The sequence below is a fragment of the Epargyreus clarus genome, unplaced genomic scaffold, assembly GCF_041222505.1.
Source record: "Epargyreus clarus isolate Ecla_fem2 unplaced genomic scaffold, WU_Ecla_fem_2.2 ptg000039l, whole genome shotgun sequence".
Taxonomy (NCBI): Eukaryota; Metazoa; Arthropoda; class Insecta; order Lepidoptera; family Hesperiidae; genus Epargyreus; species Epargyreus clarus.
In genome coordinates this window covers 459,903-485,879 of record NW_027332242.1, presented here as the reverse complement: position 1 = coordinate 485,879, position 25,977 = coordinate 459,903, and the positions used below count along the sequence as shown (strand labels likewise).

At 39.4% G+C, this 25,977-nt stretch overlaps 1 protein-coding gene across 1 annotated transcript; it reads left to right on the top strand.

The window, feature by feature from the left end:
- The first annotated feature begins 9,959 nt into the window (after positions 1–9,959).
- Positions 9,960–18,470, top strand: LOC140757077 (uncharacterized). The gene is made up of 3 exons (XM_073092616.1): positions 9,960–10,177; positions 11,427–14,329; positions 18,202–18,470. Exons 1-3 carry the CDS (start codon positions 9,960–9,962, stop codon positions 18,468–18,470), a joined length of 3,390 nt encoding a protein of 1,129 aa, XP_072948717.1.
- The last annotated feature ends 7,507 nt before the right edge of the window (positions 18,471–25,977 follow it).

Here is a 25,977-nt window from a genome sequence, read left to right as displayed (position 1 = left end):
TTTTTTTTTTTTTTTTGGGAGGAGGTCTTCTAATCTCTCAACTCAACTAAAATATCTCAAAACTTGTTGACATGTCATAACTTCCGAGACTTTTATCTTTAGTATTTTCAAAACGGATGATATTTTTTAATTATTTCTTAGTTTAGTGAGTACTTGGCGGTGTGCATTTAAAGACACATATTTTTTTCTCGTGAACCTGGCAGTGTGCACTTAAAGACACATACTATATTCTGAAAACTGAAATTCACAGATTTTTTATTTTATTTTTCCTAATAACCTTATAACCCAATTAACGCAGGGAAGTAGCAAAAGTATAATTTTTTTAGGATAAAATTCTCTGCCAAGTATAGGGTTAAATCATAGAAAATGGTGTTTACTCTATCGTAGAGTTCGTTTATGTTTTCTTGTCTTGGCTCTTCAAGTCCATATAGGACAATTTTTTTACAGATTTTTTTATGTAGCTTGTATCTACCCGTGTGTTTTCTAATTTACTTCTGAATTGATTGCATTCAGTTTCCAAGTGTACAATTTGTTTAGTCAGATTTTCAATATTACATTCCATTTTATTTTGTTTCAATGTTATATCAATAATATTGAGTGTTATTTCATTTTTTATAGTCAACATTGTCTGCTTGATTTCTTCCTGAATTAGGGATTTAATGTCTATTTTTATTTGGGAAAGGATATCCTTTTTATTTTGCTCTAACTTTTGGTCCAATAATTCACTAAATTGTTGCAATATGATGTTGGAGTCTCTACGCGTTTGCTGGTCGCTAGCTCGTGAATGCATTGTGTCACCATGGGTGCTTAGGTAGTCGTGAGTGACCTCATCCATGCTCGAGTCTTCAGTATCACTAATTTCGTTAGGTTTCGATGGTTTTCTAAATGTTATATTTGGGCTGCTGATCTGTGTAGTACAGGCTGAGCAGCGCCAATACTTCTTGTGTTCAGTTGTCATCAGATTGTAAGACCTCTTGTCAGGGACATTTGCACAGGGTAGATCATATGTTTGTTTGCATTCAATACACGTTAAATATTGCCTATTTGTAATTTCGTGGCGACATTTAGCGCATGACAGTTTACTCATTTTACTGGTTATAAGTTGGATAATATTAATAGAATGTGGTGATAAGCGCCCTATTGTGGTGAATTGCTTAGATCGTTATCTATAGATCTTCCTTCGGATAAACTTTAATCAGCGTCCTCTGTTGGTGAATAGCTATATATATATATATAGAAGGCAATCAGCGACATCTATGCTCCAGTTTGGATATTTTTAACGCCATCTATGTTATCCGCCGGGAGTTATTATGTACGTAGGATGATGTTTTTTTTTTTTTTTATAATATAAGAGTAGCAGACGAGCATGCAGTCCACATGATGGTAAGTGGCTACTGCCGCCCATGGACATCTGTAATAAACCCCAGATAGGATTAGATATTCCTACCTGAGGTCGGCCACAGATGCGCTGCTACCCCTGAGGACTAAGCTGGAATGCCTCGGAAAAGTCTTTCTCCCTTACCACACCCTTAAAACCGGAACACAGCAGCACCTAACACTGCAGTTATTAGGTAGAAATAGGTGTGGCGGTGGTGCCGCCGGAGTCGAACCACAAAGGGTTCTACCACCTTCAATTATATATATATTTATATGATGCAGCGCCATCTATTGTTGAGAAGCGCGGGAGAGGTTGTCTTAACGGCAGTTTTTGAATATAAATATGCTTGTTGCTATCGTAATTCACTTGATATAAACTGGGAAACCGTTTTAATATTAACACGTTTTAATTTGCTTTGCGGGGATGCACTTGTTTTATAGTTTTAAATGTCAAACACTTTCTTTTGTTGTTTTTTGTCCACATAGGCTTGTTCGAGATATTTTTTTTATTTAACCATTTTATTTTGGACCACAAAGTGTGTGTAGTAGTACCCTGATCAAGAGACGAACAAAATTTCTGCCAAGCAATGTTTTGTGTATTTAATAGTAGCATTTGTGATTTTTTCATTTTTGATTGTAATGTGTCGAAATTGGTAGGAGTAGGATTACGACGGAAGTTTTTTAAAGCCAACCTACGTACTGTAACTGATCTGGAAAGTTCAGAATTCCAATAGGGCTTAGGCTTAAATTTGCTATGAGGGTTGCATGAACATTTTATCAATGGAATGTGTTTGTTAGCCGCCTCATTTATATTATTTATAAACATATTGTTTGAAATTTGAATATCCAATGATTTTCAAATTTCATACAATATTAGAAAATATATTTTCAAGATCTTTGGTATACATTTCCCAATCAGCAATTTTAAAATTTCTTTTTGTGCGAAAGTTCTTGTTTGGTTCGAAAAAGGTAGTTAATTTAATTATAAAATGATCACTTCCAAGACTCTCATTGGTCACACGCTAGTTAAATTTTATTGCTTGATCTGGACACAATTGACAAATCGGGAGCTGATTTTCATTTAATACCATAAAGTTACTGTCTTATATGCAATCTAAAATGTGAGAACCACGGGCGTCTATTTTATTTGACCAATTTGTGTGGTGACCATTTAAATCACCTAAAATTATGGTGTGTTTTGTTTCTAACGAAAATAAGAAATTCCAGTCTCTTTGACTGGTGTTCGAATTAGGTGGACAATATACAGAGATGGCATGTTTAATATCACTGCAATTAAATAATTTAACGTGGACTATTTCCAGATTTGAACTATTTGCTGATATTGTACAAAACTGTGCTTCAATCGATTTGTGAGTAAATATAGCAACGCCCCCGTAAGAACCATCCCGATCTTGTCTATGAATATTATAATTATATACCTTAAGTTGACTATCTGGCACTAGTGTGGCACTGGCACACGTTTCGCTTATAGCTGCAATATGAATCTTTTCCTGGATTAAAAATTGTTCAAGCATTTTCAACTTCTTGCATTCCATTGACACATATTGAACGAACTTGGGGTCGATAACCAGGTTTAAATAAAGAAAAAACAACTTCAGCTCAATTACTGTGCAGCACACCACCGATCCAATTTATTACATTAACAACGCCTACTTAAAATTAAACGCAAAGTTTTTGTCAACAACTTTTCTATGTAGCATCATCTTGAACATGCCCCCAGCCGTTGAAAGCTAGTCTTTCAACCATCGACTTCGATGAGAGGACATAATTTTGAAAAGGCACGACGCACCACTCCACATGAAGTTTTAATATCGGCCACTCTGCTTATCTCATCTGTACCAGGATGTAGACGCACCACACGCCCCAGTTTCCACTTCAGCGGAGGAAGGTTATCTTCTTTGATGACAACAAGGGAGTTTAGCTTCAAAGCATTTTTAGAAGAGCGCCATTTCACTCGCTCCTGAAGCTCGCAGATGTATTCCTTGCTCCACCTCGTCCAGAAATGTTGTCGAAGTTGTTCTGTTCGTTAATAGCGTGTGAGGCGGTGAGCAGAGTGGTCATTATAATCCTTGACTGGAAGAGATGTAAGCGGTCTTCCAATGATGAAATGCCCCGGAGTAAGCGGCGTCAAATCTTCAGGGTCAGCTGATAGTGCAGTAAGCGGTCTAGAATTGAGGATTGCCTCAATTTGTATTAAAGTTGTGTTAAGCTCCTCATAAGTAAGGTTACAATTTCCCATCACACGAACTAGATGATATTTGGTCGACTTCACACCCGCTTCCCAAAGACCGCCAAAATGTGGAGCATACGCCGGTATAAAGTGAAAATTAATATTTTCGTTAGCTAAGGTTTCAGAAACAGAAATGCAAAAGGTGGTAGAACCCTTTGTGGTTCGACTCCGGCGGCACCACCGCCACACCTATTTCTACCTAATAACAGCAGTGTTAAGCGCTGCTGTGTTCCGGTTTGAAGGGTGTGGTAAGGGAGACAGACTTTTCCGAGGCGTTCCAGCTTAGTCCTCAGGGGTAGCGGCGCATCTGTGGCCGACCTCAGGTAGGAATATCTAATCCTATCTGGGGTTGATTACAGATGTCCATGGGCGGCAGTAGCCAGTTACCATCAGGTGGACTGCATGCTCGTCTGCTACTCTTATATTATAAAAAAAAAAAAAAAAAAAAAAAAAAAAATGCAATTGCTCTTCAAAAAATTACCAATTTCTTTAGCGGCCCCAACGAATGTGGTTCCGTTATCCGAATAAATATTCGAAGGTTTTCCCCTTCGAGAAATGAACCTACGTAAAGCTTGTATATAGCTGCTACTTGTTAAGTCACCCACCAATTCCAAATGAATAGCTTTGGTCGAGAAACAAACAAACAACGCAATGTATACCTTTACAAGTCTACATCCACGACCCTGACGACTAGCAGACATAATAGGACCCGCATAGTCGACTCCCACGTTTTGAAACGGGAAAGCAGCTGATGAAAGTCGATCGCAGGGCAAATTTCCCATTTGAGGAACGACCGTTTTGCCTTTCATGCGCTTACATCGAACGCAACTATGATAAGTAGCTTTAGAAAGATTCCTACCACGTAAAGGCCAATAGGATTCACGTAGACTAGATAACAACATTTGAGGTCCTGCATGCATTAATTTAATGTGTTCAGATCGAAACAAAAGCTTAGCAAAATGATGTGTGGACTGTATTAAAACCGGATGTTTCTTATCATACGCAAAATTTGAATTACATAAGCGTCCTCCAACACGCATAATTTTATCACCGTCAAAAAACGGATTAAGTTTTAAAAGTGGACATTTATTTGATAAGTTAAGTACATTTATTTATGTGATAAGTGCGCGTGGATATTGGGGGGCAGACCCGCGTCTACGCGTGCCTTTATAGGTCCTACAGCGGAGATGTTGAGACAACTCGACTATTCGAGCACGTCCAGTGGGGGACTGACAAAATGCTGCAGCAGTGCCCTTCGGCGGAGTTGGTCATTCTGGGTGACTTCAATGCCCACCATATTGAATGGCTAGGCTCCCGAATCACGGACTTCGCCGGAAGAACTGCGTATGACTTCTCCTTGGCATATGGGCTCTCCCAGGTCGTACCCGGTCATACTAGGGTACCTGATATTGAGACCCATACTGCGTCTTTGCTGGATCTTCTGTTAACCAACCATCCTGATGACTACCAAGTGATGGTCAAGGCTCCTCTTGGATCTTCTGACCATTGCTTGGTAAGTTCTTCTGTGCCCTTGTCGCGTCCCACGGGGGCTCGACCACCGGGGAAGCGACAAGTTTGGCACTACAGGTCAGCAGATTGGGACGGGCTCCGGGAATTCCTGGCCTCGTACCCGTGGAGGCAGCTATGCTTCGTCTCGGGTGATCCTAGCACGTGCGCTGACTCTGTGGCCGACGTCATACGGCAGGGTATGGAATGCTTCATTCCAAACTCTGTCGTGTCCGTCGGTGGGCGGAGTCAGCCCTGGTTTGATGGGCCTTGCGCTAAGGCTTCACGTCATAAGCAAGAGGCCTACCAAGCCTGGGCATCAGCACACGCGTGCAAGGATCCGAAGACCCCCGAGTTACGAACCGCACTTAACGCTGCCTCCCGTTCAGTAAAGAAGTATATGGCCAAGGCGAAGTCTAGGCACATTGGCAGAATTGGCGAGCGACTACTTGGTTACCCCTCCGGGAGTCGAGCCTTCTGGTCGCTGGCCAAAGCTGTCGTGGGTAATTTCTGTCACTCCTCACTACCGCCCCTGCGGAAATCAGACGATTCTCTGGCCCACACGGCAAAGGGGAAAGCCGATCTTCTGGGCAATCTCTTTGCCTCAAACTCGACTCTTGATGACAAGGGGGCCACACCGCCTACCATCCCGCGGTGTGAGGGTTCTATGCCTGATATACGCTTTACGCAGAAAGCTGTCAGGCGAGCTCTATTGTCCCTTGATGTCAAGAAGTCGAGTGGGCCGGACGAAATCCCCGCAGTGGTGCTGAGGACGTGTGCTCCCGAGTTGACTCCCATCTTAACGCGTTTATTCTCGCTTTCCTATACCACAGGTGAAGTACCGTCTTCGTGGAAGGTAGCCCTCGTTCACCCGATTCCTAAAAAGGGTGACCGCAGTGACCCGGCTAATTACAGGCCTATTGCGATAACCTCCTTGCTCTCAAAGGTAATGGAGCGTGTGGTTAATACCCAGCTTCTGAGGTACCTCGAGGATCGCCAGCTGATCAGCGATCACCAATATGGTTTCCGCAAGGGCCGTTCAGCTGGTGATCTTCTGGTGTACCTCACACACCGATGGGCGCAAGCCGTTGAGAGTAATGGTGAGGCGTTGGCGGTTAGCCTGGATATCGCAAAGGCCTTTGACCGGGTCTGGCATAGGGCCCTTCTCGCGAAGCTTCCATCTTACGGTCTTCCCGAGAGGTTGTGCACATGGACAGCCAGTTTTCTGTCTGAGCGGCAAATCAAAGTCGTAGTTGACGGGTGCTGCTCAGACACGAAGCCTGTTAATGCTGGCGTGCCCCAGGGCTCTGTCCTCTCTCCCACGCTATTCATTCTGCATATCAATGACATGTTGCAAAAATCTAGCAGCATTCATTGCTATGCGGATGATAGTACGGGAGATGCTGTGTACACAGGCCGTGCAAACACCTCTCGGACTCTCGTGGAGGAAAGCAGAATCCGACTTGTGTCTGAAATCGAGAACTCTCTGGAGCAGGTCTCGACATGGGGTCGACTTAACCTTGTTGAGTTCAACCCCACGAAGACGCAAGTCTGCGCGTTCACCGCTAAAAAAACCCCATTCGTCATAGCGCCACGGTTCCAGGGAATTCCACTCACCATTGATAAAAGTATAGGGATCCTAGGAGTTGACATATCGTGTGATGTGCAATACCGGGGTCATTTGGACGTTAAGGCGAAGTTGGCATCAAGGAAGCTGGGCGTCCTGAACAGAGCGAAGCGGTACTTCACTGCGGGGCAACTCCTTCTGCTTTATAAGGCGCAAGTGAGACCCCACATGGAGTACTGCTCGCATCTCTGGGCAGGAGCACCCCAATACCAACTTAACCCACTTGACTCCGTACAGAAACGCGCAGTACGAATCGTCAACGATCCGAGGATTTCCGATCGGCTAGAACCTTTAAGTTTACGGAGGGACATAGGTTCCCTCTGCGTGTTCTACCGGCTTTACAATGGTGAGTGTTCCCAGGAACTATTTGACCTGGTGCCTACATCACCGTTCCTCCATCGCACCACTCGCCGAAGGATGAAGTTCCATCCACACCAACTGGACTCGTGGCGGTCCTCCACGGTTCGATTTGCGCGGACGTTCTTGCCACGGACGTGCAAAATGTGGAATGAACTTCCTTCTGAGGTATTCCCGGAGCGCTATGACATGGGGCTCTTCAAAAAAGGTGCAAAAAGAGCTCTCCTTCAAAGCCGGCGATGCATTGGCGACTCCTCTGGTGTTGCAAATGTCCATAGGCGACGTTGACTACTTTCCATCAGGTAGCACGTCTGCTTTATCGTCAGGTTCAAATATAAAAAAAAAAAAAAAAAAAAAAAGTTTTGATTTTTTAACAATAAGTAATATTCCGGAAAGGACTCCTTTTGAGACTGAATAATAGTGAATTTTAATGCATTTTGAAGCTCTTCAGTGGTTAAATGATTGCAAGTAACACGTTGTTTTTCACAGAGGTTAATAAAACGAAACATATATGCTACAGCTCTTTGAAGTCGTAAAAGGTTCGAAAAACGTTGAAAATCTATCTATATATATAAAAGCGAAAAGATACTCACGTTCAAAACGTATTAATCAAGGTTTTGACTAAACTACTGTAGCTACAATCATGAAATTTGAAACATAGCTTCATTCTATAATGTAGATGCGCACTAAGAACGGATTTTTTGATATTCCACCGTTAAGGGGGTTAAATGGGGGTTGAAAGTTAGTATGAAAGTCCGTCAGTTTTAAACCAAACTGGATGAAAATTGGTATTTAGCTTTCTGATTTAAAGTAATAAAAATCTAACCTAAGGGTTTTTTCCAAAATCAACCCTAAAGGTGGTTAAATAGAGGTTGACAGCTTATTTTAAATTTTGCCATTTTGAAAGCCAGCACTTTGAAAGTTAGCCATTACTTTACTGGTCAGATATAATAAAACTTTAGTGCTACCGTTTTTGGAAAATAAACCCCTATGTGGGTTAAATAAGAGTTGTAAGTTTGTATGAAAGCCCCCCAGTTTTGATGTATACTCTATGAAAATCGGTATTTGGGTTTTCGATTAAAAATTATTAAATACCTATTTCACCATTTTTGGAAAATCAACCCTTAAGTTGGTAAAATAAGTGTTGACAGCTTATTTAAAAATTTGCCAATTTGAAAGCCAGCATTATGAAAGTTAACCATTGCTCTACTGATTAGATATAGTGGAACTTTTATTCTTCCGTTTTTGGAAAATCAACCCTTATATGGGTTAAATAAGGGTTGTAAGTTTGTATGAAAGTCCCCTAGTTTTGATGTAAACTATATGAAAATCGGTATTTGGGTTTTCGATAGAAAATAATTAAACACCTATTTCACCATTTTTGGAAAATCAACCCTTAAGTTGGTAAAATAAGGGTTGACAGCTTATTTTAAAATTTGCCAATTTGAAAGCCAGCTCTATGAAAATTAGCCATTTCCTCACTGGTCAGGTATAGTGGAACTTTAATTATATCGTTTTTGGAAAATCAACCCTTATTTGGGTTAAATAAGGGTTGTAAGTTTGTATGAGAGTCCCCCAGTTTTAATGTAAACTGTATAAAAATCGGTATTTGGGGTTCCGATAGAAAATAATAAAACACCTATTTCATCATTTTTGGAAAATCAACCCTTAAGTTGGTAAAATAGGGGTTGACAGCTTATTTTAAAATTTGCAAATTTGAAAGCCAGCACTACAAAAGTTAAATATTGCCTTACTGGTTAGATATAGTAGAACTTTAATTCTACCGTTTCTGGAAAATCAACCCTTATTTGGGTTAAATAAGGGCTGTAAGTTTGTATGAAAGTCCCCCACTTTTAATGTAAACTGTACGAAAATCGGTATTTGGGTTTTCGAAAGAAAATAATTAATCTCATATTTCATTGTTATTGGAAAATCATTCCTTAAGGTCGTTAAATGGGGGTTGGAATTTTATTTCAAACTCCGTTAATTCGGAAGCAAGGACTATAAAAATTTGCATTTGGCTTTTCTGTTGCAAATAATAGAACTTTTTTAATACCATTCATGGAAAATCTACCCTTACAGGGTAAAATAGGGGTTGAAAGTTTGTTGGGAAGTCCGCAGATATTGAAACAAAGTCTATGAAATTGGTATTCAGCTTTCTGATTGAAAATAATATTATCTGATGAATTTCACCGTTTTTGAAAAATTAACCCTTAAGGACGTTTAATAGGGGATGGAACTTTATTTTAAAAATCGTTAATTTGGAAGCAAGGACTTTAAAAAATGGTATTTGGCTTTCTGGTTGGGAATGATAGAACTTTTTAACACCATTTATGGAAAATCTACCCTTAAGAGGGTATAATAGGGTAGAAACTTCGTTTAGAAGTCCGCAGATTTTAAAGCAAAGTCTATGAAAATTGGTATTTTGCTTTCTGGTTGTCAATAATAATCACTTATTTTTCCATTTTTTGAAAATCAACCCTTAAGGTCGTTAAATAGGGGTTAGAACTATATTTTATAATCCGTTAATTTGGAAGCAACCACTATGAAAAATGATCATTGGACTCAATGAAGAGTCTGTGTTGAGACGATTTGTTAATGCGCCATATAAGAGTGTGTATTACATTTTCTAAAACAGTCGCAATTAAATGCTTGCTGAGGAAACACGCCTTGTCTTAATACGAACCCCCTTCACGCGAAAGTAAACCTTAATTACATCACCATATGGTCCTTCGAGCCGGATGCGTTTGGGTCACTCATCGCAAAAAATATTGAATAGGCCGACCCGAGAGAACAAAAGGACTGCATTCCGGAAGAGATAAGAAACATTAAGTGTTTACTATGGCCACTACTATAGAACAAGCGATTAGCGTTTTAGAAGACACAGCGATTTTATTGAAGAAAGCTCAGATTAATTTGAAGAAGTGCCCTAAGGAACGTTTTACGAAAGGTTACATCGAAGCTAGAATAAAAACTAATAATGAGTATTGGGCGACATTTAAGAAGGCTCATGAAGACTTAGTGAGGAATACTACGAGGGAACAAAAGGGAATATTGCCGTACTTCGTGAACGAAGAATTCCATCTAACTGAAGATCTTTATATTTTTTTTTTTTTTTTTATAATATAAGAGTAGCAGACGAGCATGCAGTCCACCTGATGGTAAGTGGCTACTGCCGCCCATGGACATCTGTAATGAACCCCAGATAGGATTACATATTCCTACCTGAGGTCGGCCACAGATGCGCCGCTACACCTGAGGACTAAGCTGGAACGCCTCGGAAAAGTCTGTCTCCCTTACCACACCCTTCAAACCGGAACACAGCAGTGCCTCACACTGCTGTTATTAGGTAGAAATAGGTGTGGCGGTGGTGCCGCCGGAGTCGAACCACAAAGGGTTCTACCACCTTCAAAATAAATACCTACAAGCTGAACTTAATGATATGTTGACGGCGAGATTTCAGTCGACTGATGTTCGTAACTCCAGTACATCTTCATTTGATGCCATAAATTCCTCTCAAGTCAGACTACCGACAATTCAGCTACCAACTTTTACTGGAAACTATGAAGAATGGCCTACTTATCAAGACATGTTCCTTTCACTTGTCCATCAAAATACATCGTTGACTCAGGTTCAGAAATTGCATTATTTAAAATCCACGGTCGCTGGTGAAGCCGCATCCTTATTAAAACATATACAAGTGACGGAAACAAATTACGCGCAAGCTTGGGAAACGCTATCACACCGCTACGGTAACCGCCGCCTTATAGTCAATGCTCTCCTACGAAGATTATTTACGCAACGAAAGTGCACTACTCAATCGGCTAATCTATTGAAATCGCTTTTGGATACTACAACCGAATGCCTAAACAGCTTGAAAAACCTGAAAATTTCTACTGATTCTTGGGATCCTCTTATCATATTTCTGGTAGTACAGAAATTGGACTCAGAGTCTCATCGAGATTGGGAAGAGTGTGCCTATAAAAGTAGTCCAGATGAACTACCTACGTGGGATAGATTGAGAAGCTTTTTGGAATCTAAATTTCGTACAATAGAACTCATCACACCTATGTCAACAGTTCGAGAGAAGAGTATTAAGTAGCGTACATTTCACGTGACAACCACAATTAAGGGTTGTATCAAATGTAAAGAAGGCCACACCCTAAGTAGATGCAGCGAGTTTATTAAGATGCAACCTTCGGAACGAGGATTTTATGTGAAGAATAATAATGTGTGCTTTAATTGTTTAACACCGGGACATAGTGCCATGAAATGTCGAGTAGTACAATCGTGTCGTGTATGTAACAGGCGCCATCATTCTCTTCTGCACTTACCAACAAGAGTGACCACGTCGGAGCATAAAGAACCTAATCAGCCGTCAGTGTCCACTGAATCCAATGGAGAAGAAGTGAAAGTAAATACAATGATTGCGTCACACCATATTAGCGAGCATCGAGTTGCATTACTAGCAACTGCGTTAGTAATTGTTAAAAGCGAAGAAGGGCACGCCACGATACTCAAGGCACTTGTAGATAAGGGGTCAAAGGCATGTTTTATCAGCGAAAAGGCGGCTCAAATACTTAAGTTAAGAAGATACCCTACTAACAAGATCGTTACCGGGATGGAGTCTATGAAGGTGGCCGTAAAGCAACAAGTACATATCCAAGTGAATTCGCGATGGGAGTCAGATTTTAGCTTACCTGTGCGGGCTTATATAATGTCAAAGCCGCTGACTACCCATATACCTGAAACGAAGATCACACGGATAAACAAATGGTCACATTTATCAGGTCTGAACTTAGCAGACCCAGACTACAGCACATCTGGAACGATAGATCTATTGCTGGGAGTGAAAGAATATGCTACAATGTTGCAAGAAGGCTTAATCAAAGGTCCCCCAGGCACTCCATGCTCTCAAAATACCAGCCTTGGGAGGATAATATTCGGCGAAATAAGTATGAAGTCAGATATTAACGAGAATACATCCATTGTAATGCACCAGCAAATAGAAACAGACTTAGAACAAGATATAAATATGCAAGATTTTTTAAAAAGAATATGGGAAATCAATGCAAATTCAAGTAGAACATTATCCAAAGAAGAACAGCAATGCGAAGAAATCTATGAGAAAACACATAAACGAGATAAAACAGGACGATATATAGTAAAATTACCACTCAAGAACGAAGTTCATAAATCAATTGAAGGTGACACCAAAACAATAGCAATGAATAGATTATTACAGCTTGAAAGAAAATTTAATAAAGATCCACACCTGAAAAAAGAATACACAAACGTTATGAAAGAATATGAGAATTTAAAACATATAGAAGAAATACCAAAAGAAGAAATAAATAAAAGAAAATCTGTATACTTACCTCACCACGCCGTATGCCGTGAAGACAAGGAGACCACGAAGACACGCGTCGTCTTTGACGCCTCCTGTAAGGGTTCTAATGGTGTTTCCCTAAACGATGAGTTGTTGCTGGGACCTTTACTCCAAGAAGACCTCCGAAGTCTATTGATGAGATGGCGAATGCATGCCGTGTGTTTCATAGCGGATATACAAAAAATGTATCGAATGATACTGCTGGACAAAGAAGATTGCGATTTTCAACGAATCCTTTGGCGATACAATCCATGTGATGAAGTTAAAGAGTACCGACTTTTAACGGTGACCTTTGGTACAGCATCAGCGCCTTATCTAGCTGTACGGACGCTTATGCAACTGGTCAAAGACGAAGGAGATGAGTATCCAGAAGCCGCAAAGATCCTTAAAGAAGATTTTTACGTCGATGACCTTATGTCGGGTTGTGACCTGCCATGTCAAGCGATTAAAATATGTAGAGACCTAAAACAATTATTAAGTCTACGAGGTTTTGAATTAAAGAAATGGGCGTCTAACAATGCAGATTTAATTATGTCTATTGAGCCCAGTGAACGATCCGCACATACTCAAATAGATCTAAACGTCGACGGAAAGGTTAAAACCTTGGGTGTTCTATGGGACCTAGAAAGGGATCAAATCGAATACAACTTACCCTTACATTCCTTGCAATGCAGCAATATTACAAAGCGGTCTATACTTTCTGCACTGCACAAACTATTCGATCCATTAGGTTGGATAGCGCCATGCTTTATATTAACGAAAATCCTTCTACAAAAGTTGTGGCTCGAACGACTAGCATGGGATGACGAAATAACTTCTCCATTGCGAGAAGAGTGGCTCACCATTCGTGAAGACTTACTAAACGTCAACAATGTCAAGATAAACCGTTGGTATGGTACATCTGCAGATCAAGATTCCATACAACTCCATGGCTTCTGCGATGCCTCCATAAAAGCTTACGCAGCCGTAGTATACTGTAGAGTAAGCTCAGGTGACAATGTACGCACAACACTCGTCGCTGCTAAAACCAGAGTGGCTCCATTAAAGACAGTTTCGTTGCCACGATTGGAGTTATGTGGAGCAGTTCTTCTGTCACAATTAATGAAACAAGTTAGCTGCGCTATGAGAGTTCCTACAGAAAAAATGCACGCTTGGACGGACTCGACTATAGTCCTCGCTTGGTTGTCGGGAGAACCTACTAAATGGCAACCGTTCGTAGCTAACCGCACAGTTGAAATTCTTGAAAACATAAGTGGAAGTCAATGGCACCATGTACAATCTCAAGAAAACCCTGCCGACATTGCATCCAGAGGTATGCTATTGAAAGATCTGGAAAAGACAGAGTTGTGGTGGAAGGGACCCGAGTGGCTATCTGCGAAAGAAATTAAGAACACGAGGTTAAGTAATTATAATACAGAATTAGAAAGAAGATTACAGTCACACTTAAATATCGAAGAGAATTGTCAGGAAAGAGATGTAATAAAATTCGAAGAATATTCAAGTTTAATAGAGCTACAAAAAACTATAGTCTACAGCATGCGATTCTTAAACTACATAAAATTGGAAAAAAATAAACATACAAAGCAAAAGGCGATTAATACAGAAGAACTAAACAAGGCTTTAGATATATGCATAAGAAAATCACAAAGAGAAAGCTTCCAGGAAGAATTAAAGTCAATTATGTCAAGCAAAGAAGTAAAGCAGAATAGTAAATTAAAATGTATAAATCCTTACCTGGACGAGAATAATATCCTCAGGGTGGGCGGACGTCTTCGCAATGCTAATATGAACGATGAAAGCAAGCATCCCATCATCCTAGACAGTAAACATAAATTTACTTACCTTCTCGTCGCTGAAGCACATTTGAAGACGTTGCACGGAGGTGTAGAACTAATGCTGTGTTACCTGAGAGCTAAATACTGGATAATCAGAGCGAAATCACTAATAAAGAAATATAATCATGCATGTCTAATTTGCGCCAAACAAAGTTCCATTACCAGAACCCAAAAAATGGGGGACTTACCCAGGGTGAGAGTTACACCATCACGGCCATTTAGCAATTCTGGTGTCGATTTTGCTGGTCCAATACAGATCCTCACCACTAAAGGAAGAGGCGCCAAGACAGTCAAGGCCTACATAGCCATATTCATATGCATGGCTACAAAGGCTATACACCTAGAATTGGTTTGTGATCTTAGCTCAGCCGCTTTCATAAACGCATTTAAAAGATTTTGTGCACGCCGAGGTAGGTGTTCGCACTTGTGGAGTGACCAAGGCCGTAATTTCGTAGGAGCCAATAAAGAATTAGACAGAGCTCTGAAAGAAGCTTGCGTAAATTTCCCTGATGAGATAGCGGAGTCGCTTGCCTTAGATGGCACACAATGGCATTTTATTCCTGCTTACAGCCCAAACTTTGGCGGCCTTTGGGAATCTGGAGTCAAATCTCTAAAACACCATTTAAGAAGAATCCTCACGACCAATTTAACCTTTGAAGAGCTTAGTACTACGCTATGTCAAATCGAAGCTTGTTTGAATTCTCGGCCTTTGTGTCCAGTAGACGAATGTGATGCCAGCATACAACCATTAACTCCAGGACATTTTCTTATAGGAGATAGCACCTATAATTGTACCAGAACCAAATTTGCAACATATTAAAATGAATAACCTATCACGCTGGCAACACTCTCAGAAATTACTCAATGATTTTTGGAAACGGTGGCAGCAGGAGTATCTGACCAGACTGCAACAAAGACCAAAGTGGTTAAAACCACAGAGAGAAATGCAAATAGGAGACATAGTCCACATAAAAAAAGACAATTTGCCACCAGGGAAGTGGATGCTCGGCAGAATAGTAGACAAGCACCCTGGACCCGATGGTCTAACCAGAGTTTATAGCGTTAAGAGTGGAGATACTATAACTAAAAGATCTATAACTAAGTTATGTTTGCTACCTATTAGTCAAACTGATAATGTTGATGATAATTAGATTCATAGTGATAGTTAATTTTTAAAAATTGTTAATGCATGATAACACACCCACATTTTCTTAAAAAGTAAAGTTGTGACACCATTGTTAATTAATTTGTTTAAATTCAATTGTTTGTTTTTATTCTTAGTTCAGAATGTTCTTTTTAAAGGACTTAAATAGTCCTTTGGTGGGCGGTATGTTGAGACGATTTGTTAATGCGCCATATAAGAGTGTGTATCACATTTTCTAAAACAGTCGCAATTAAATGCTTGCTGAGGAAACACGCCTTGTCTTAATACGAACCCCCTTCACGCGAAAGTAAACCTTAATTACATCACCAGTCTGAGTCACTGTTTTTTTTTAGATCAACCCTTAAGACGACTATAAAAGGGTGTATGCATTATGCCTTTCTGTTTACACATCTGTTTCAGCATTTTTAGCAACTCAACAATCAACCTCATTAGGGTACTATAAATAAAGAAAGTTCCTTTAAAACCCGTTATTGAAGTTACTTCCTTTGGCGTGTCTGGAAAAAGAACAGAGTGCAGAGAAGTTTAGTGTAGAGCGAAATTCCACGGGCCGTCGTAACATATATTTTTAACATGAGAATGTATTGCGCGTGCTGAAGTGTAGAACAGCGGTTTTTTAGGGTTCCGTACCTAAAGGATAAAAACGAAACCCTATTACTAAGACTTCGCTGTCTGTCCGTGTGTCACAGGGCTCTGGAAACGTAATAGATAGACATTTGAAATTCTTACAGAGGATGCATAACGGTGGCCGCTGTAACAACAAATACTAAAAATAAAAAAAAAGTTGAAAACAAAAAGGGGTCCCCATACAAAAAACTGCTATTCGATATTTTTCCAACTAACTTTTGAACCGTTAGAGGTAGACAGTTCAAATTTTCACAATGTGTGTACTTTAATGGCTGCTGCAATATTAAATACTAGAAATTAAAAAAAAAAAAATTTTGGTCATACGGAAACCTCCAGGTGCGGGTTTGACTTGCACTTAGCCAATTGTTAGTAACGCGCAGACCCGCGGGCCACAAGGAAAAGTCGCGGGCCACACACCATACGTGGGTGTCGGGTTGCCGATCGCTGGTGTTGAATATTAGCTTTCAGAAATTTGCTGATAAAGTATTTATTGATGAATATGTAGTACATAGGAATGTTTTTGAAATTCTACTAAGGAGGTAAAAGAAGTGTTATATGTATGTATACGGGAACTTTTAGATTCGAAGTTAGAAACGTGAAATATCAGATAACGTCTATTCAGACAAATAAACGACATCGTGGACGGGTGCAAATTTCATATATGATAATGCGTAAGTTTATTCAAATTGGCCTACACTTTGGTATACTAATTAGGTACATCGCAACTACTTTGGACACACTGCGTGCCAACATTTTGTCCTGCCGTGGGGTATGGTTGTGGTTATGCGTGGATTAGTGATGGTGATGTGAACTAGAACTAGGGTTAGAACAGGGCTACAGTATTTCCTGCCTGTCGTACGTGACAAAAGGGGGACTTCTGGAGTTGCGGGCGGCAAGAATGGGTGCTCTAACCGCCCAGCCAGAGACCCTGGAAAGAACCACTGTATGTAAGGCCCCATATAATATGGAAAGTTCCTATGGAATAGTGTAAATAATAATTATTGTATCCTACATGAAACTTATATTTTAAAGAAAGTTTAATTACAGTCCACTAATTAGAGTTTTAGTGTATGTTTCTGATGAAAGCTTGACAAGTTTAGGTACACAGTGACGAAAAAAAAAGCTTTTATTAATTAAATATTAATGCTACTTTATCGTTAAAATTGTTAAAGGTACAAATTTACAATTCCAGTTATTTGTATGTCATATCATATTTTTTTACGCGGGCGAAGCCGCGGGTTCTGCTAGTTAATTATAATATCGTTATTACAGGTTGTATCACTACTAACTGCGTGCAATGTTTTTATTTCGGGTAATGGTACAGGACATTGACGTGGCGATGCCCAGAGAGTCTTATCTTCCTTCAAAAACGAAGGGCCTGTCCACCAAATATCTAGTGACTGCATCGCGTTAGCTTTAACACCGCGCGAAATTAAATCTGCGGGATTATCATGTGTCGGTACATGTCTCCATGTGGTTGAATTGGTTGTCTCTAAAATCTCTGCAACTCGATTACGAACAAATGTGTTTAATTTATTGGGCATGGTCTTTAACCATCCAAGGACCACCATGGAGTCAGTCCAAAATGTGACGCTAGAGATTTGAGCTCGTATAGACCCGACTACTTTATTATAAACCCGTGAACCTACTAATGCAGCGCAGAGCTCCAATCGAGTATTGTTACTGGCTTTATGGGTGCAACACGGCTTTTGGCTACAAGTAATCGTACCTGAACACAACCTTGCTCATTGACACTGCGAACATAAACACAAGAACCATAAGCTTGTTCGGATGCATCTGTGAAAACATGTAGATCTAACAGTTTGCATGAATCACAGACTACATGACGAGGAATCCGCATTTCATTGGGCATTGGAAGTACTTTAATTATATTTTCCCAAGCCTTAAAGACGTGGTCCGGCAACTGTTCATCCCACGACAGCTTTTCTAGCCAAAGCTGTTGTAACAGGTGTTTCATGCGAATAACACATGGTGACAGTAGCCCTAAAGGGTCAAAGATCCGTGATATAACAGCGAGAATGTCACGCTTTGTACTCCCAATGTTATCAGGGACACTTATGGGAAACTGCAAGTTGTCAGCGTGCGTTTGCCAACAAAGTCCGAGAGTCTTTGTCACTTCATTCTCTCCCATATTTAAATTGAGAGATGAGTGTGAAGACTTCTCCGACACTAGGGCAGGCTCGTTGGACTTCCACTTTCGTAAAAGCATGCAAGAGGAAGCAAGCAAGCAGCGCTGGCAACCTTGTCACGTAAAGCGAGTGCCCGATCCAGATCGTCTTCACCTGTCAAAAGGTCATCCACATAGAGGTCGTGAATGATGACCTCTGCGACTCTGGGATCAGCACACTCAAGCCCAATTTGTTTTAGGCAACGCGTAGCTAAGAATGGTGCGCTTGCAGTCCCATAAGTGACTGTATTCAGTTTATAAGCTTCGAGAGGAGCGGTTGGATCATCACGCCATATAATCTGTTGTAAGTGTCTGTCTAATGGATGCACAGTTACCTGCCTGTACATTTTTTCCACGTCTGCGGAGATGATGTATTTATACATCCTAAATCTAAGTAATATTGACAACAACTCATCTTGGACAGTGGGTCCTACCATCTGTAAATCATTAAATGAAACACCAGATGTCGTAGGACTAGCGTTGAAAACCACGCGCATCTTGGTGGTGATACTACTTTCACGCAGCACCCCGTGATGAGGCATAAAATAACACAGATTTTTTGCGTCTATGTCACACTTAGTCATATGTCCTAAGGACCTGTACTCTGACATAAAGTCTTTGTACATTTTATTAAATAACGGTCGATTCTGATTTCTACGCTCGAGAGATAGAAAACAACGTTTTGTTTGTTGCAATGTTTAAATTTGAAGAAACAATGACATTAGGGTTTGATATATTTGTAAAATTACATTTTATCAGTGGCGATGAGCTCGACGTAAAATAGCCGCTATTAATTGGGCCACAAACTAGCCATCCTAGTCTAGTTTGACAAAGCGTCGGCTTACCTTCACCCAGAGATATTTTCTCTGATCCTAATAAACACCAAAATATATCAGCGCCTATAATAATGTCTATTGAACCAGGCGCGTTAAATCTTGGATCGGCTAACTTAATATCCGACGGGATATTTAAATTGCGTGAGTCTATGTATTTTGTAGGTATGTTATCTGTTATTGTAGGCAATACAAAACAATGAAGGTCGGTACAGCAATTTTCATTTAATGATTCAATGCGCACCTTGCACATTTTTCCGACACGAGATAACGAATTATTAATACATTGAATAGACTTATTTACTTTTATAAACGGTAAATTTAATTGTTTGTGCAATTTTTCAGCCATTAAACATGATGAGCTGCCAGAATCAAGTAATGCGCGAGCAATAAACTCACGGTTATTGTTATCATATAACTTGATTAGAGCAGTCGATAATAAGACGTTGCCTGAGTAGTTTAAATAATAATCGCTATGCGTATGCGCAATGACACTAGCGGACAGAGCTACAGGAACGCCGTGGGTGGGAGCGAGAGAGGAGGTCTTGACCTTGACATTGCCGTCGGAGCACTCAGCTGATGCAATAATGTCATTATTATTTTCTTTAATATTTGACATATGTATAAGCGTATGGTGTTTGCGTTTACACAATTTATAGCTTGGTTTTTTGCATTGATTCGCGTAGTGTCCGCTACGAAAACAGTTATAACAGATTTTATAGTTTTGTAACGTTGTTATTCTTTCCTTAGGGCTTAGTGAAAGAAATTGTGGACAGTTGTTAAGTCTATGATCTTTACTGCAGTTTGGGCAACACACAATTGAAGCTTTATCGATTGAAACCATAGCTTTTAATTTCATATTATTTTTAGAGCCTAATTGTGTATGTACTAAATTATTAGTTGAAGTTTTTATTTATTTATTTATTTATTTAATTTTCTTGTAACACCTTAAAGTAGTGTAACAAAGGGTAAACTTAATGCCTAATGGCATTCTCTGCCAGTCAACCCTGGGCGATGGCGATAGCATGTGGTAGGCTTCTGAACCAAAACAATAAACTGCTTACAATAAAAATGACATAATATACTAAATACCAAAAAAAAGGTATATATATATATATAATATAAGTATACAGGGTGAATTATTAAAACGGGCCTTCAGGGCCAAATCCGAAACTATAAGGATTAGCGAAAAATGCTGAAAGGAGTTACGAGGCCGATTTTGATAAAAACTCGGCCTCGTAACTCCTTTCAGCCTCTCCTCCAGGCCTCTCCTTTCAGTTTCCGATTTGGCCCTGAAGGCCCGTTTTAAAAATTCACCCTGTATACAGGGTGAATTTTTCAAACGGGCCTTCAGGGCCAAATCCGAAACTATAAGGATTAGCGAAAAATGCTGAAAGGAGTTACGAGGCCGATTTTGATAAAAACTAAAACTGCATCATTACTTTTTTAAAATAACTTTTTCCCTAGCCGGGAATCGAACGAGTTCATTTTGAAAAAAAAATACACCCTCTATATTATTCCAGTATCTGATAGTGTTGCTTATAAGGATGAAATTCTTGGAAGTAATGATAAATGACAAACTCAAGGAAAAACCTCAATTTTAGGAAAATACATATTTTTTCATATTCATTTGGCAGTTAAGTTCCCGCCATTCATCAATTTAAACATTTCGCGTATTACCAATTTTTTCAGCTCAATGTTTCAAATCATTTGAAAGTGGACGTTTTGTTCTCCAAGAATTTATATTTTTATGTCCGACTTAGTTAAGGTTATTTTTAGGACCACTATAATATGTTTAACTTGCTATGGGTAGAATTTCGTTTAATACATATGTAAAGTTAACAAGTTGCGAGAATGACTTTTTCGAGTCAAACCCGTGTGATTACTAAACAAAGAGATATAGAAAATCATATTTAACGTTGGAACGAAGTTGTAAATAACAGACAATAAGAATATACTACTTAATCAGTTATTAAAGTTAAGTTTATTAAGAAATAGATCCTAAAAACGGCGGGAACTTAGTTGCCAACCTATTACTTTTTCATACTAAGCCGTATATCATAGTCATAACATTGAAGAATTAGTTGATTAACCAACAAATTCTTCTATGTTTTGATTTATGTATAGTTCTAAATAATTATACGTAAGTTATTTGTTATGTATAATCCTTAAGCATTAGTATGCCATTGTATGAAAAAATATCTATTTTCTTCAAAATTTTCCTTTTCCTTTAATTTGTCACATAACATTACTTCCCAGAATTTGATCCTTATAAGCGACACTGTCAGATAGTGGAATAATATAGAGGGTGTATTTTTTTTCAAAATGAACTCGTTCGATTCCCGGGTAAGGAAAAAAATATTTAAAAAAAGTAATGATGCAGTTTTAGTTTTTATCAAAATCGGCCTCGTAACTCCTTTCAGCATTTTTCGGTAATCCTTATAGTTTCGGATTTGGCCCTGAAGGCCCGTTTGAAAAATTCACCCTGTATATAATACAACTATATATGTATATATACATAAATATATATATAAATAATGTGGACTATGAAAAATTGATAGACTCATCTGTCAAATGACTGTCGTAAATAATGCTCCCGTACCAGTCTCTTAAAGGTGGTTTTAGAAGATGATTTCCTGATGTTTTCGGGCAGGGCGTTCCAGAGTAGAATTGCCTGTACTGTGAACGAATACTGGAAAAAACCACTTTTATGTGGTGGAATATTGACTTTTAAAATTCTTGAAGAGCGTAGCCCACTGGCGCGATCCGTACAGTGGAACTGAAATTTTCCTTTAGATACGGAGGAGAAGTTGGATCATGTAAAATGGAATACAGAACCAAGAGAATTCTAGAGTTACGCCTTTGACGAATAGTTGGCCATTTAAGCTGACGTCTATAATTGGAGATATGGTCATATTTGCGTAAGTTGAAAATAAATCTGATACAATTATTAAGAAGGCGCTCTAGCTTATCAAGAAGTTCCTCAGTTAGATCTGGATAACACACGTCCGCGTAATCAATGATGGGTAGAACGAGACTGTGCACTAAAGTGAGTTTTGTCCTGTAAGGTAAAAAATTTTTCAGACGATTTTTTTTTTTTTTTTATAATATGAGAGTAGCAGACGAGCATGCAGTCCACCTGATGGTAAGTGGCTACTGCCGCCCATGGACATCTGTAATCAACCCCAGATAGGATTAGATATTCCTACCTGAGGTCGGCCACAGATGCGCCGCTACCCCTGAGGACTAAGCTGGAACGCCTCGGAAAAGTCTATCTCCCTTACCACACCCTTCAAACCGGAACACAGCAGCGCCTAACACTGCTGTTATTAGGTAGAAATAGGTGTGGCGGTGGTGCCGCCGGAGTCGAACCACAAAGGGTTCTACCACCTTCTGTCCACCAGTCGATACAGGGACTGTAGCGTAGCATTTACCTTACGGCTTATTTCAATTATTTGCACACGCCAGCACAAATTTGCATCCATAAGAAGACCAAGGTTCTTCACCGCGTTAGGGTATGACAGTATTGCCATACACAAGCGAAGGCAGATTTGCAAAGTCCACTTTAGTCACGAGTCTCGGACTACCCATCACTATCCCCTGATATTTCATCGGATTGACAGCAACGCCATACCGACTGGACCAAACTTTAACAACCTCCAAGTTTTTATTAATAATGTGTATAGCGTTATGCACATCATCCACGCTAGAGTGGACATATAATTGGAGATCATCAACATAAAGATGATACGAACAGTTAAAAAGTGAAGTGATGGAGTCGATAAACAACGAAAATAGTAAAGGTGAAAGTATACCGCCTTGCGGAACCCCAGCAGTAAGATCAGCCCACTTGGAACTTCTTGGCTCCACGCGGACTGATTGCTGACGGTCGCGAAGATAACGTAAACCACTTAAGGGCAAATGGGGCCATATTCAGATGAGAGAGAATGGAGAGGAGGATTTCATGGTCGACTGTGTTAAAAGCGTTTGAAAAGTCAATTAGCACCACGACTGTGATCTTTCTGTCATCCATAGCCAGCCTTATATCATCAGTGATTTTAATTAAAGCAGTTGTGGTGCTATGACCTGGACGGAACCCAGACTGAAAATTGCTCAGTAGGTTATATTTACAAACAAAAGAAGAGAGTTGCTTATGGACACAGGCTTCCAGAACTTTAGAGAGGAACGGAAGTATAGAGATTGGACGATAATGATTAACAAGGGAGGGAGCTGAGACCTTCGGGAGAGGTCGCACGAATGCCTTTTTCCAAAGAGTTGGATATTCACCCAACAGTAGAGAGGAGTTAATGATATGTGTGATTATCGGCAGTAGAATCGTTACTATCGGACATATCATGGACCTACTAATGTCATCACACCCCATGGCCCTTGATTTAATTGATGTAATAGTTGTCATTACTTCTTCCTGAGTCACAGAAGAAAGCTGAAAATAAGGAATGCAGGGTGATTGCATGACCGCAATAGAAGATAATGTATTACATCTGATTGCAGGGTCCAATAATGAAGTAGTGACAAAATAATTATTAATGGAATCAAGAGAAAGAGTCGGACCGCAATCATAGGTACGTGGTTTACAGAAGCCAAAAGAACGAAGAAATTTCCACACATCGGCGGAGGAAGAAGTACTGATACTATCATGAAAATAGCGGCGTTTAGCTGTTCGTACCATCTGATTGCATCTATTCCTTGCTGTCTTGAAAGACGACCAATTAGAATCAGTACGATCCTTTTTGAATATACGGAAAGCCCGATTCCGTCTTCTCATGGCCATTTGGATTCCTCTATATTCTATATATATATTCTATTCCTTAATTTGACAGTTGTTGATTTATAATTGGGAGGTTTGCATTTATATGACAAATAAATGAGATCATGGCGAGAGAATCCAGGCGCCGGGAGTTGTCCATGCTTCACAACATTATCAGGAGAAGCCGTGAAAATAAGGTCGATCCAAGTACTCGACGATTCTGTGTCAACATTATGATGAGTAGCAGACAATGGAGCAATCGAAAGGTTGACAGAATCTACTATGACCCTCAACTTTTGCGTACGTGAAGAGTTCCTCAACAGATCCGTGTTGAAGTCACCCATTATAATATAATGCGCGTACCCAGACCCAAAGGAATCAAAAAAACCTTCTATTTCAGAAAAATAGTCAATGGAAGGAGGACAGTACACCACCCCTAGTAACACCCTGGTGTCCTTAACATCAAGTTCCAGGAAAAGATATTCGGCGGAAGAGGAATAACTAGACGGGGACGCTAAAACAGTTTTATAGCTTAAAGATGTTCGCAAGTAAATTGCCACTCCACCTCCACCTTTACCAGTTCGATCATTGCGAATTAGAAAAAAGCCAGGCAATGGATAGAAAGAAGAAAGAAGCGAAGGTTTAAGCCAACTCTCTGAAATGAGGATTGCATGAATGTGATCACAAGAGAAGGCGCATTCAAGTTCCGAATAGTGACACGGTAAGCTTTGAGCATTGATGTGACACACATTCAGACAATTTCCAAAGTTACTAAAAACGGATACCAGTTGGTTCTTCAACAGATCGGAGTCAAGAGACTCGTCACAGGAGGCATAAGATACATCGGAGTCATTTACGGAGTAATATGAGGATATAGAGTCATCAGACATTTATATAAAATATATAAATATATATAAAAATATAACTATATTAAAAGTAAAACAAAATAATAATGGTTTCCTGTTAAAAGAAATATAAGAAAGATATATACATGTACTAACACATTTAAGCACCAACCCATCAGCTGACTGTTACAATAATAATAATCCAAGCACGTATACATAAACAAATCTGCCAAAAAACAAACTACTTATAAGCAAAACAAGAACAGAATCAGCAAAATAATTAAAAGGTTAAAAAAGTCTATACTTAACTTAGAACTCTGCATCATCATCATCATCATCATCAACCCATTACTGTCCCACTGCTGGGCACGGGTCTCCTCTCAGAATGAGAAGGATTAGGCCATAGTCCACCGCGCTGGCCAAGTGCGTATTGGTAGACTTCACATACCTTTTAAGATTTTTTTTTTTTATAAATCTCTCAGGTATGCAGGTTTCCTCACGATGTTTTCCTTCACCGTTTTAAGCAAGTGATAATTAATTTCTAATACGCACATAAATTTGAAAATCAGAGGTGCGTGCCTGGGATTTGAACCTCGGACCTCTCGATCGAGAGGCCGCGTTTCTTAACCACTAGGCTATCACTGCTATATAACTCTGCATAAACACACATAAACAGTTAAAAATTAACAATACAAAAAAATAAACAAAAAAAAAGAAGAAAAGAAAAGGTGAAAGCGATTAACAAACATGATTAAAATAATCAAACAGTTGATTGATAAATAAGTAAATTGTAAACGATTTAAACGGGTGCGGTCAATACCAACCACAGACCTATATCTACAATCAGTAAAATTGTATTTAAATCACATATAATTAAAAATCACATTGTTTTTATAATGTCGTTTAAAATTCCTATTTACTTACATGCAAATAAAATAAAATAATGTATTTATGTAATCAATAACGACTGACTGGAAGTTTAATAAATACGTAAAATTGTAGGAATCTGAACGCATCCAAACATTAAAACGTCACACTAAACGTCACAAACTAGACAAGCAACAATTTGACATTGACAACTTACAAAATCATATCAAAATAAACATTGACCAGAAATACAATAACACAAGAAAGTACAAATCACCAATAGCAATTAATCAACACACAAAACAAATCAAGGAAGTAAAGTGAAGAAAAGAAAAGCTGATTGAA